The sequence below is a fragment of the Wolffia australiana genome, chromosome 1 (genome assembly GCF_029677425.1).
Source record: "Wolffia australiana isolate 7733 chromosome 1, ASM2967742v1".
Classification (NCBI taxonomy): Eukaryota; Viridiplantae; Streptophyta; class Magnoliopsida; order Alismatales; family Araceae; genus Wolffia; species Wolffia australiana.
In genome coordinates, this window is record NC_135835.1 from 25,438,908 (window position 1) to 25,452,070 (window position 13,163).

The 13,163-nt window shown below is 37.0% G+C and overlaps 1 protein-coding gene across 1 annotated transcript; it reads left to right on the forward strand.

The window, feature by feature from the left end:
- The first annotated feature begins 4,550 nt into the window (after nucleotides 1-4,550).
- On the forward strand, nucleotides 4,551-11,337 carry NADK1 (NAD kinase 1). Its single transcript, XM_078586642.1, has 11 exons — nucleotides 4,551-4,789; nucleotides 5,634-5,787; nucleotides 6,399-6,518; nucleotides 6,855-7,039; nucleotides 7,679-7,792; nucleotides 7,952-8,046; nucleotides 8,233-8,339; nucleotides 8,502-8,575; nucleotides 8,643-8,721; nucleotides 8,805-9,112; nucleotides 10,098-11,337. Exons 1-11 carry the CDS (start codon nucleotides 4,751-4,753, stop codon nucleotides 10,404-10,406), a joined length of 1,584 nt encoding a protein of 527 aa, XP_078442768.1. The 5' UTR covers nucleotides 4,551-4,750; the 3' UTR covers nucleotides 10,407-11,337.
- Nucleotides 11,338-13,163: the final 1,826 nt, after the last annotated feature.

Genomic DNA, 13,163 nt, shown 5'->3' on the forward strand with positions numbered 1-13,163 from the left:
CCATGAAATATAATAATTTTTATGAAAAATATTTTTTATAAAAGGAATGCTATAAAATATGCCTAATTTATTGGATCAAAAAATTTATCCATGACCCAAGGATCAGGATCCATATCAACTGGATGGCCAAGAAAAATAAAAACTAAAACCATCATGTTGTTAACCTGTTATTTGGAAAATATTTATTAGTATAGATCTTGGATATTAATATTAATCTCTATCTTTAAATAATTTAGCAGTTAATTATCTATCCTAAATATTTTAAAAGCTATATCTCTTTCCTACCCAAAAACTCAGCTACCAGAGATGTTACTATATTCATTCCATTATGCACAAAATATGAAATATGTTTTTATTTTTAAAAAAGAATACATGACTAGAAGTAATTTCATTCTACTTTTACAAAACCTGTTATTATACATGTTTATTCATAAATCAAAAAATATTTTGTAATGATGTTCTACCTAAAAAAACTTTGTAGAATTTGTAATAAAACCTGGATAAGAATATCTGTTGAACTACTTTCAAAAAAATAGTAATAATTTGTAAATCTATAAAATATTACTTTTACTTCTTTACATAAAAAAATGATGTCGAAAGGGACAATGACATAAACAAGATGATGGAAAATAAGATGAGTAAAATTAGAGATGCGTCTAAAACCAAATAAACTTTAAAATTAGAAAAACATACTGATAAATTGATTGTTTGATATTAAAGCTTGAAACATTTATCACACCCTAAAAAAAAGACTAGAACCTCAACAGGAAGAGTAAGTATAAGATATTGACATAAAACTTTTTTCAAACTTAATTCTTAAATATTAATATCACGAGATTAATATTCCATATCATGTTTATAAATCTCTTGAATAAGTTTTACAGACATATGTTACAGCATAGTGTGGATTTTTTTGTGTTTCAAAGAATATGTAAATTAGTGATCTCGAGGATATCAAAGAACATAGAAATAAATAAGGAGACATAATTAATCTTCATTGAAATTATAAACTAATAAGTTATTAGAGAGAATATAGATTTAAATTTATAAAAAAACATATCTGAGAAGCTTTCAAGTTATTTAAGATAAAAATATTAATCCAATACGTAGAAAATATTAAACATGGGGTATAAAATTCAGACGATGGATTAAAATATTGCTTGTATTCATGGAATTCAGTTATAAGTATCATACATGCATATTAATAAATATAATGCATTACACATTTCACCTTGCAACCCCACATTACAAATCTTGTTAAATATTCATTAATATAATCTATTGAGTATAATGAATGTGTGTTGCATATAATTAAAGACCATCAATACATGTAATGAATAAGTGAATTAGGATGAGATCATAAGATAGAGATCTAGTATTTAAACATGTGTTATGACTATGCATTTTCAAAGAGTAGTCAAGAAGGACAAAAAATACTTGGATTGAATAGAACTATCTAGTCCCACTCATAGGATGAGTATTACGAATTGTGTAGCCATTAGTGTGAAAATATTACTGTCAGATGGTAGGAGCTCTTATGGAGAAATAGTTCACTGAATTGTGAGTGTGAAACCATAAATTATAATATATCTAAATGTCAGTTTGGTTGGCTCATGTCACGGTTGTGTAAGCAGTCCTAAAAAATGAGACACCAAAGACATCAGGTAGATGGACAGTTGTATTTTTTATTATGATCTTCGAGCACCTATTCACATAATTCCACACCGTCTTAGCTCGAATGAAGAAAAATTATGTGATGGTGACTTTGTGATCAAGATGGGATCATCCACTCTTCATATAAGAGGAACTTAAATCAAGAATGCTGTAGTTAAATTCTTTGGACAAGGTAGTGGAAATATCAGAGAAGATTTCTCTAATGATTTTCTCGCAGCTCAACATAAATCACTCGAGGAGGTGATAAATTTTGGATTATAAGCCATGCAAAGGTTATTCAATCATCAATTTTTAATTTATTTTAAATTTCCACGACAATCCCATTTCATCTTATATTGTGTGTATGTATAAAAGATCATGGCAATCTGGTCCCCATATCCTAACATAAAAAAGAGTAAAAAATCATGTACGCATATCCTAAAGCCTATTAAAAATATATATATCTATGATGGATAAGGTTCCAGCCCTATGTTCTCCCACTATTATGTATACACATTGTCTCTAAGGGGTACACTTGTGTTAGGTGTTCTAGTCACTAGTGACCTATGGTTGAGTTAGATGAGTTATTTCCTTACAGATGTAGTATAATTACTACTTTAGTATGTATTGCACCAAGATGCATGTTTAGATTTACACAATTAACTGAAGTATATACTGAAGGGGAAATCTTCAATATATGAAATTATAAGTACAACAGTTTGTACTCAACATGGACCCTAAAATCACTTAAGGGGGAAATTAATGTCTTCACCATATATGTGGAATTCATGACCATCCTGGAGGTATGTGGAGACCTTGTTCCTTCTATGTGTAATTCCTTTTCTATGGGACTAGAAATTATTTAAAGATGTGGTATCATAACAGGCATATATATCATGCGTTGACATGTCATTATCATTATTTTATGCCTTAAAATTTGGGCATCTTATCAGTATTTTATATAAGTTCATCATGCATATATAAACAATGACTTAATTTAATATCCTTCTAAGATAAAATGCATGTAAATTAAACCCAAAAATCATTCTGAAATTTTCTTTGAGATATTATAAATTTTCTAGATTTTAGAAAAAATTTCAGAGTTTTACGCATTTATTTCATGAATAAATGATATACTTGAGTCTAATATATATTTTAAGGATTTATTTTGGTTAAGAATTTATGGGTCACAAAGTGGGCTTAAGGGACCACTGGAAGCTGGTCTAGGGTTGCTAAACTTAAGTTAAATGCATCGTAGGGCAGATTTTATGGGCCAGTGTAGCAATTTGAGGAGTGAGCTAAAGGAGTCAAAGTGACCAGGTGCCTCATCCCAGTCTAATTCATGTTGATTTAATTAGACTAAGCCATGTTGATCCTTACCCCTTTTTTCCTCACTGGGTCATAGACTCTCAGAATTTTTCAGCCCATACAAAATATTATATGCTGAGGGAGAGAAATATTGTCTTGTCTTCGTGAATCTGAGATAATTAATCCGTTGAGGACAAGAAACTATGAATTGATAAAAAATGAGGGTCAATTTGTTGCAGGAACCAAGAACTTTACTGTTTGGAGTTGAATTTACACAACCATCAATCAGGAGCATATGGGATTGATCTAGTGGAAAACTAGGTTAGCTAATGGTTCATCCATTTTCTGTGATCAGTTTAGATATGTAGATCTTTCACAACATTTCTGAAGTTCTACCATTTTAAGTTTTTGGATTTTCAAACAGTTTATAAACCTTTGATTGCCTTTTTTCTTGTTTTTCAATTTTACCATCTTCCTAATTTGTCCATGAATCTTCAAACCTAAAAAATTCAAGTTAAAGAATTAAAACTGTGAATAATGCCAGCACAATGTCATCAGATTCATCATACAAAGCATTATATTTTCTAAAGTGCTTTAGTGTCCATACACTTTACCTTTGGAGTAATTTTTAATCTATTACAACAACCCTAATCATTGTTAACTAATAATAGCCCTTGTCTTGGAGCCACCTTTTTTCTTATTTATAAATCATGTAGATTGTTCCGAATGCTGGTATGGTATTCCCTTGCTAAACGCTAAATGTGGCCACTTTGACCACAGTAATCTCCTTCATAGTTAAATTCACCTCCTAGTGAAACAATCATATAATATTTACCCAAGAAATAAAAATACAAAAATCAGGGAATTCTCTTGAAATTTTTAAGGGAGTTTTTTTATCACCAAAAAAAAATGTGTCAAACAATATAAAACATAATTCTTAACTTCATGATACATTAATGAAGGTTAAAATAATACATCAAATGAGAAAGTGAATAAGCTATTCACGGGTTGATTTCTTTTTAAAGTACTTGACTCTCTAGGTTTGGGTGTGCATTGACCTAATTTGAATACTCGCACTGGTTTAAGACCACAATTTTCAAATGAGGGTCACAAAAATTATCCTACGAAGTATTAGACATTGATGAAAATAAAAGGGACATCGGATTGTAGATGAACTACCAACCCCAGAGCTATTTATACTTCTAAGACAAATTTGTAATCATAGAAAATCCAGTAAATTGGTGACTTACAAATGGATTATTGGGGGACAATAGGTAAGAGAGGGGAGATGATTGTAAATATTTTAAAATATAAATTGCATAGTAAGAAATATTTTATTCAATTTTCAAGGAATTTTCACTAGACTCCCTCGTGACTCCCACGTGACAAACTTTCACGACGGAGTCTTCGTCAACGATGACGTTCGTTGACTTTGACGGCCCTAAACACGTGTGTAGACTGTTATCTTCTAACAAACATGATCCGGTAGATGATTAATTCACGAAAATAGCGAGGGTTTAGATATAAATTATGACTGGCTTCTTGTCATCTGGTTTAAATAGTTGGGGCCCGCGCCATTCCCACCGAACTTCTAACCCACCACTTTGAACATCCCCGCGAGTCGCCGCCGCTTTAAATTGCGACGGATGTTCCAAGAGAGGGCGTAAATTTACTTTGATTACTTAAATTCGCGATCGATTCTCTGCCCTGGACGTGGTTTTGGCTGTTTTTATCCCATCTTTGCGACGGCAATCGCTAATTGGAGCCCCGCATTCGTTGCCGGAGCGCCATGTCTTCGAAACAGCAACAGATTCAGCAGCCACGTCGGGTGAGATTTACGGTTATTTAATTTCTAATTCTGTCTTTTACTCGGAGTGTCTTTCTTGATCGCTGATTTAATTAAGCTATTCTGTTGAAATTGACCTATTCCGGCATCAGGTTAATCAATTGCACATATTGTGCGAAGAATTTAAGAAGATTTTATGTTTACTTTACTTAACCCTTAGTATCAAGCGGCTGATGTTTCCTATCTGTTTGTAGCCAGTTATAGTACTCGGAGACGAGTCTCTTATGCTTGTAGTCACTGATCGTCCTGAATTAATCGAGAAATTTCTCAGGATTGGTATTGTATTTCGATTGTGACCAACCTATCTGTTAGAATTGCAGAAGGGCTTGTTCTGTGTGATAGATGGTCATCATATTGGGATAAATGTCTTGAGGTTCTTACGGATTCGTTTTATTGTATTTTCAATTTCAAGATATCGAGTTTTTTGCTGAGTGTGAGCATGAACTTTGTCCTTGTTTTAATTTCATGCAATAGTTTTAACATTGGAATTTGTCTTCTGATTCCATAAGTTTTAACCTTGGAATTTGGCTAATACACAATAATTTTCAACAAATCGATTCGATTGATGGCATTAAAATGCTTATAAAAATCATACTTAAACTAAAAAAGCATCTTTATGGACCGAATTACATAAGAAATTACAGATTAATGGGCACTGCTACGGGCGAAATTTTTGTGGCTAAAATCCGCTGTCATGTAATATGTCGATTAAATATTGAGGATTTGGTACTATGTCCCATTTTTTACAAATTAAGTATATTTACGTTGACCTCGTCCCAGAAATCTTGCTCATCACCCTTCCAAATGTGATTTTCTTCTTATACAGGTATTTGAAGATCAGGTGAAGTTTGAAGTTTCCAGCCTAAATTTGGAGAATGGTTTTCGAGATTATTTGCAAAAGCCAGAACAAGAATACTTGCAAGAAGAACCCATTCAGACAGACGATCAATATCTGCTTGAATATTCAGAGGCAATGAGAAGTAGGGCGCATCCTTTTTTGACAAATTCCAATTTGTAGTTTCTTTTTCGGAGTAAACATTATCCGGAAACATATTTTCCATCGGCTTTAGCTTTTAAATTGAGATTTCATCTTGTATAGGCCTTAAAGAACTAACACGGGGTCCCAATTTAGCTCTTGGACTTTTTCATCTTGAAATGCTCTATATATTTTTCAAATATAACTCTGAATCTCAGAAGTTAAAATTTATTTTTTAAAACCTCCAGATATTATGTCAAAACATAATATTTTTTTTATCTAAAGTGGACGGCAGAATCGGAATTTTCCAATTGTTATTTATCATTTAGGAAAGATCTTATTTGTTGCGTTCTGTTATCATGGAAGAGATAAAAATGTATACAACCTCTTTATGAGATTTTTCTAAGGCTTTACATTGTTTCAACGAACAGGGCTTTCTTATTTGTCTAACAAAACGGTTTCCTTACAGTTTTACTACTGCATTAATATTTTCAATATTTTCGAAGCTAAGCGCTGACAGTGGAAATATTATTTATCTTAACATCATGATATATATTTTAATTTTTAATTATTTTTCATGAAGACATCTTATAACCTTTCTGCCTTGAAATACAGCTGTTGCAAAGGCCTTGAGAAGAGTTTCAGAGGCGAAGGCCTGCGCTAAAGCAGAAGCCGATAAATGGAAGAGAAAGTATGAAATTGAAAGGGAATGCAACCGACACTTGAGGGGCACAGGTCACCTTTTGTTTTTGTAATACTTTCAAAGAATGTGAAATGAACTATATTTTAAAGCTAGTACTTTGAGACTCTAAATCTTGAATTATCTAAATTTTAATTTTACCCACGAAGGCTGAAATAGATACATTTTGTTCAAAGTTATATGTATGAGTAGATTAGGTACAATTTCCAAATAAAACTTATCCATTGTCAAAGAATAATCCTGAATGTTCTTTTTAGGCTTTTGTGTTCGACCTTTCCTGGGCCCATAATTAAATGATCGCTTTAAATATCTTCATGCATAATTTTATGTTTTATTTTGATTTAAGTCAAAACAATTTTTATGGAATGCAGAACCAGAGAGTGAAAATTGTTTGAGTTTTCCAGAGAAAGAGAATTCTGGAAACACGAAAGATCAGGATCGTCCTTCTATTACGTCTGAAGAAAAGGATTGGGAAAAGTGTGGGATTTACACCGATGAGATTCTTGGGGATGAAGACGTAGATTCCCATGTTTCCAGTAAAATGCCCCCCAAAAAGGTAATAACCATAAACAATAATTAAATAGAACTTAGTATCATCCGTACATTTATGTATAATTAAGTTCATTGTGAATTCTTTTCACTTTTCTTCCGCCACTGATTGGAAAAATATTATTTCTTCATTTTATTGCCGTTAATTCTTAAACTTCTAGTTTATGCATTAAGAATGGGTCGGTAAGGTCTCTGTATTTATTGTGGCAATCTGGCCCAAAATGGTTGGAAACAACTTCGGCGTTAATTACGTGAAGGTGATGAACAAGGGTAAGCGTGGCTAATGCAATGAACTTTACAATGTTTGTGGATATGTTGATACCTTCATTGATATGAGATCTTTTAATCAAGGCTAGATATTTTCAATGAATAATGATATATCTTTTGAAGATTTCAATAGAGAGTGATATTATTAAAGATTTCGCCAAAACATTTTCGATATGCAGATTCTTGGAGGCCTTTCTTAGCATTCCAGTGAAAACGCTTCTCATATTTCTCGTGTTGTCAATATGTTATGTATTTGGTTGAGTTAAATATTAAATCCAGCTCTCTGTTTCAGTTTCCATCAACATTATTTTGATAACATATTTTATTGAAATACAAAGACCTCTCCTCTTTTATTGAACCGCCATGGAAAACAATGCAGGCCTTGTTCAAGCTTTACTGGGGATGCAATGGAGAGAAAAACGGGCAACATAAACGTGAGGTCGTTTCCTTTGAAAGAGGAGACATAGCTGCCATTGAGCGCAGCAGTAAGCAGGTCCAGCGCCATTTTACCTTACTTTGATAACATTTCATTATTCCTTGCCTTAAACTTACATGAGCAAGTAATATTCTTTTCGTAAGCATCATCAATTTTGTGTGATCTTCCCTATCTTTTCTTCAAAAAAACATAGCGAAATATAATATTTCCTTGCAGATATTTTTGAAGTGGGAGTCAAGGCCACGGGCTGTCCTTATATTGACAAAGCCCAATTCGAGCTATGTACGTGTCCTATGCTCTGAAATGGTCAGGTGTGTCAAAGAACGTGCCACGTTATTTGGCATTTTTGTTGCCATTTCATTTATTATTGACAGCTCTAAAATATGGTTCCTGTGTGTGTCCTTATATTCTTTCTAAAGTTTTTATTTAAGCATAAAACGGTAGACTCTTTTCATTTCATGGCTGAGCATGCTTCCCTGTGTGTATTTATTTTTTAGATGGCTCAGATATTGCAAGAACATTAATGTTTTTGTGGAGCCTCGCGTGAGAACAGAGCTCTTGGAGGAGGGTTCTGAATTTAATTTCCTCCAAACCTGGGAAAACGGTCAGTTAATGAATTTAACATTAATGTTTTTATTTTGTGTATACTCCTCGATTGGTGAACTACATATTAAGTATTACTAGTACAGTATAATGTAGAAAGTAACTATATATTGCTTGAGCATATCTTGATATTTTCTTTTCTTTTTATTTTTTACGTGAGCAGAAGAAGATATCAGCGATTTACACACCAAAGTGGACCTTGTGGTCACTCTAGGGGGAGATGGAACAGTTCTATGGGTATGTCCTTTCTGAAAATAACGTTTTTCATAATTTTTAAAAACATATTAATTGTTACTACTGACAGGCAGCGTCACTGTTCAAGGGGCCGCTTCCTCCCGTCGTCCCCTTCTCGCTCGGCTCTCTCGGCTTCATGACACCCATTCGTATCCTTTGAGACAAAAGACCATTCTACCCTTTTATATTTTAAAAAAATTTTAATTAAAAAAAAACTCAACTGTTTTGATAGAGAGTGAGAACTACAAGGAGCACATGGAGTCGATCCTTAATGGGCCGGTGAGCATAACGCTGAGGCACCGGCTTCAGTGCCACGTGGTCCGCGAGTCCAGTAAGGGCGAGGTGGGCCTGGAAGAGCCAATTCTGGTGCTGAACGAAGTCACCATTGACCGCGGCATCTCCTCCTTCCTCACCTACCTGGAGTGCTACTGCGACGGCTCCTTCGTGACCTGCGTCCAAGGGGACGGCCTGATCTTGTCCACGACCTCGGGAAGCACCGCCTACTCGCTCGCCGCCGGAGGATCCATGGTCCACCCCCAGGTGAGGTGCAATTTAGATCTTTAGTATATAGGTAGCCGTCATCCGTCCCTCGACGTCGTCGGCCTATGACAACCGTCGTCATGATCTTGTCGTCAGTCAACGTTGCCAGTATTGTCGCTGACCAAACGTGCTGACCCCCGATCCATCATTCGTCCCGACCCCGGGAACAGAACAAAACCCCTCACTGGCTCCCGTTCTGTTCCGTCCGGTCGTCAACCACCACCGAGTTATAATCGTCCTGTCATCTGTTCCGTCTAAGCCACAGACGGGAAAGATGTAACAGATGACTGAACGGAAGAGCCTCCAGTCCCATTCCAGAAAATATCAACTCGTCAGCGGCATCGTAAACATCAACGAGGAACGATAATGGCGTTGACGGAGAACGGGACGTGTCCAGTCAGTGGGGGTCGTCATCCGTCGGTGAGAGCTTAAGTATAGTTCCGGATCGTCCCGGACGTGGACGATGGACGGGACGAATTTCGTCCCGTCCGATGTCGAGAGTAAGTTCAGGGACGAAGGACGGGACGGTTTTCTGTCCAAGGATAAAAAAACCATCCCGTCCAAGGATAAAAATTCATAGAGAAAAAAACCCATTTTATATTTTTAATATATTAATATAAATTTTTCTAAGTTTTTAAAGGGAAATATGGAGGAGAGAGAATGCAAATGGACATATGTACAATTAATTCTGAGCGGCAGTTTGTACAAATGGACATATGTACAAATGGCCCGCCAGATCTCAACCCTCGGATGTGAATCCGGCGGTTATTCATCGACAACCGCCGAGACCTCTGGACTTACAGTTTTTTCGTCCGAGACCTCTGGACGAAAAAACCTGTCTGGTGGTCCCCGGGACGAATTTTCGTCCCGAAATTCGTCCGTATCCTCGGACGGAAGGATTTTTTTCGTCCCGAGACGAAAAATCGTCCCGTCCGTGTGCCTGAACAATATTAACCGCTTAAGGGATGGGGTTGAGGGGGCGCAGGTGCCGGGGATACTGTTCACGCCGATATGCCCGCACTCGCTGTCGTTCCGGCCGCTGATTCTGCCGGAGCACGTGACGGTGAGGGTGGAGGTGGCGGGGAGGAGCCGGGGGCGCGCGTGGGCGTCGTTCGACGGGAAGAGGAGGGAGGAGCTGGGGCCGGGGGACGCGCTGGTGTGCCGGATGGCGCGGTGGCCGGTGCCCACGGCCTGCTCCCGAGACTCCACCCACGACTTCCTGCGAGGCATCCGCGAGGGACTCCACTGGAACCTCCGCCAGTCCCAGTCTTTCGATGGCCCCCGCGACCTCTAATGTTCTCCTCTCTCCTCTCTCCTCTCTCTCTTCTACTCTCTTCTCTAATGTATAACTCTCTCTCTCTCTCCTCTACTAATCTCTCACTCTCTCTCTCCCCTCTCACTCTCTCCTCTCAGTCTCTCCTCTTTTTTCTCTCACTCTCTCTCTTCTCTTCTATCTATATATATATATATATATATATATATATATCCTCTCTCTCTCTCTCTCCTCTCAGTTTCTCCTCTTTCCTCTCTCACTCTCTCTCTTCTCCTCTATATATAATTATATATATATATCTCCTCTCTCTCTCTCCTCTCTATTTATATATATCTCTGTCCTCTCTCTCTCTTTCTCTCCTCTCTCACTCTCTATCTCCTCTCTATTTATATATATCTCTCTCCTCTCTCTCTCTGTCTCCTCTCTCACTCTCTCTCTCCTCTTTATTTATATATCTCTCTGTCCTCTCTCTCTCTCCTCTTCTCTCACTCTCTCTCTCCTCCTCTCTATTTATATATCTCTCTGTCCTCTCTCTCTCTTTCTCTCCTCTCTCACTCTCTCTCTCCTTTCTCTCACCCTCTCACTCGGTCTTTCCTCTCACACTCTCTCACTTAGTCTTTCCTTTTGCACTTTCTCTCCTCTCTCACTTTCTCTCTCTCCTCCTCTCTATATATATCTCCGCACTCTCTCTTCTAGGTCACTCTCTCTCCTGTCTCACTCTCTCTCTATCTCTCCTCTCTCTCTCGCTTGGGTCTTTCCTCTCTCACTCTCTCTCCTCTCTCACCTTCTCTACATCTCATCCTCTTTCATCTCTATCTATATCTCTCTCTATATCTTTGTCTCTATAATATATGTGTATTTGTATTTGTTTGTCCCCACTGTATGTGTCTCACTTCAATTCCTCTATTTCTCACTCTTCCGTTTTTCTATTGGTCGTTTTGAGTTGGGTTTGTAGGGAAGTTCTGAGTCTGGTTTTTGCAAAAATCTAAACCTCAACCTAAAGTTCAGCTTCTCTCTGTCTGGTCATGTTTACTAGTCAATGTCAAAGTCAAGGGTACAAAGTCAACGTCTAAGTTTTGAAAAAAACACAGTTAACATTAATTTATAAGCTGAGAGCATTAATGCAATAATCAAATCACATCATCTGCGGCTTTGTAAATTTGACATGGGGAATCTTGTCTAGAACATCCAAGTGGCACCAAATTTGTTGATTCTCAAATAACAGATTCAATGAGATTGTGTTTACACTCTTTATAGTATACTTTAAATAAAAGGTGAGATGGGAAAAAAAATTAGACTGAGGAAAATAGTGAGAGGGAGAGGGGAAGGGAGTGGGGAATGAGAGAGGGAGCGAGTAAGAAAGAGTGAGTGTGTGAGTAATTGAGAGAGTGAGTTCGTGAGATGTGAAGGAGAGAGAGAGAGAGAGAGAGAGAAAGTGAGAGAGTGAGAGTGCAAGGAATGACCAATGACAGAGAGAGGGAGAGAGAGAGAGAGAGAAAGAGAGTTAAAAACACTGAGAATTTGGGAGAGTGCGAGTATGAGGAGGAATGAAAGATTTGGAGTGGGGGAGATTAAGTCAGAGAGAGTTAGAGGCAAGAACGAATTAAATAGGGAGAGAAAGTGCAAGAAATATGGAGAGGGAGAGAGTGTAAGAATGAGAATTACTAGGAGAGTGACAATGAGAGTGAGAAAGATTTAGAATGAGAGAGTGAGAGTAAGAATGAGACAGAAAGACACAAAAGGGGAGTCACTAAGAGGGAGAGTGGAAGAGACCAAGGAATCAGAGACTGAGAGAGATAGAGAGACAGAGATAGAGGGCAACAAAGGATAAAGGATGAAAGTTTGAGAGAGAGAAAGGGAGAGAGGAAGGATGTAAGAGGACAACAGATTGAGAGAGATAGAGAATGAGATCTAGAGAGCGAGAATGTGAGAACCAATGAGAGAGAAAGAAAGAATGTGAGAATGTGAGAATGAATGAGAGATTATTACGGATACTGAGTGTGTGAAAGAGAAAGGACAAGTGATTGAGAGAGATAGAGAGTGAGAAAATTAGAAAGGATGGGGGAGGATATATTGAAAGAGTGAGAATACGAGAAAGGATGAGAGATTGAGACATTGAGAATGCAAGAATGAACAAGAGAGTTAGAAAGCAGGGGAGAATGAGAGGGAAAGAAACATATTCCAAGAGAAAGAATGAGAGAGAAACACATGGGCAATGGCAACAACGGTAGTGGCACGAGTGGATTAAGGGGGGACTTCTCTCTTTATCGTACTAATATTATTGAATTTTACAAGATTATAATAATAATAATAATTTACCCTCCTTTTGAATCAAATTTCTTTCAAAAAAAAATAATCATAATTTACCTTCGATATTTGGTCCAGTTCAACGTGGAAACCAAAACCAGACCAAAATTTTGGTTGCCCCTTAAAATGCAGACCGTCTGTTTGGTTTGGTCTGATCCGACCTAACTTCAGTTAGACTGTGACCTTCTCAAGGTGTTCAGCATGTCCTGGACGGATGTAATGGGTTGAATAATGATCGGGGATGGATGGGACAATGACTTGTCATTTGTCACATATCCCATCTCATCTCATGTCCCAGAACATTAACCCGTTCTTCCTATATTTCATTCACGAAAAATTAACATTGACTCTTCGATAACATTTGAATACGAATCAATTATTTGTGGCAAGATATAGTATACCAATACTCACGTGTGATAATCATGTAGTTTGGGTTTGAGAGTGAATAATGATAACATGCATTTTAGTACC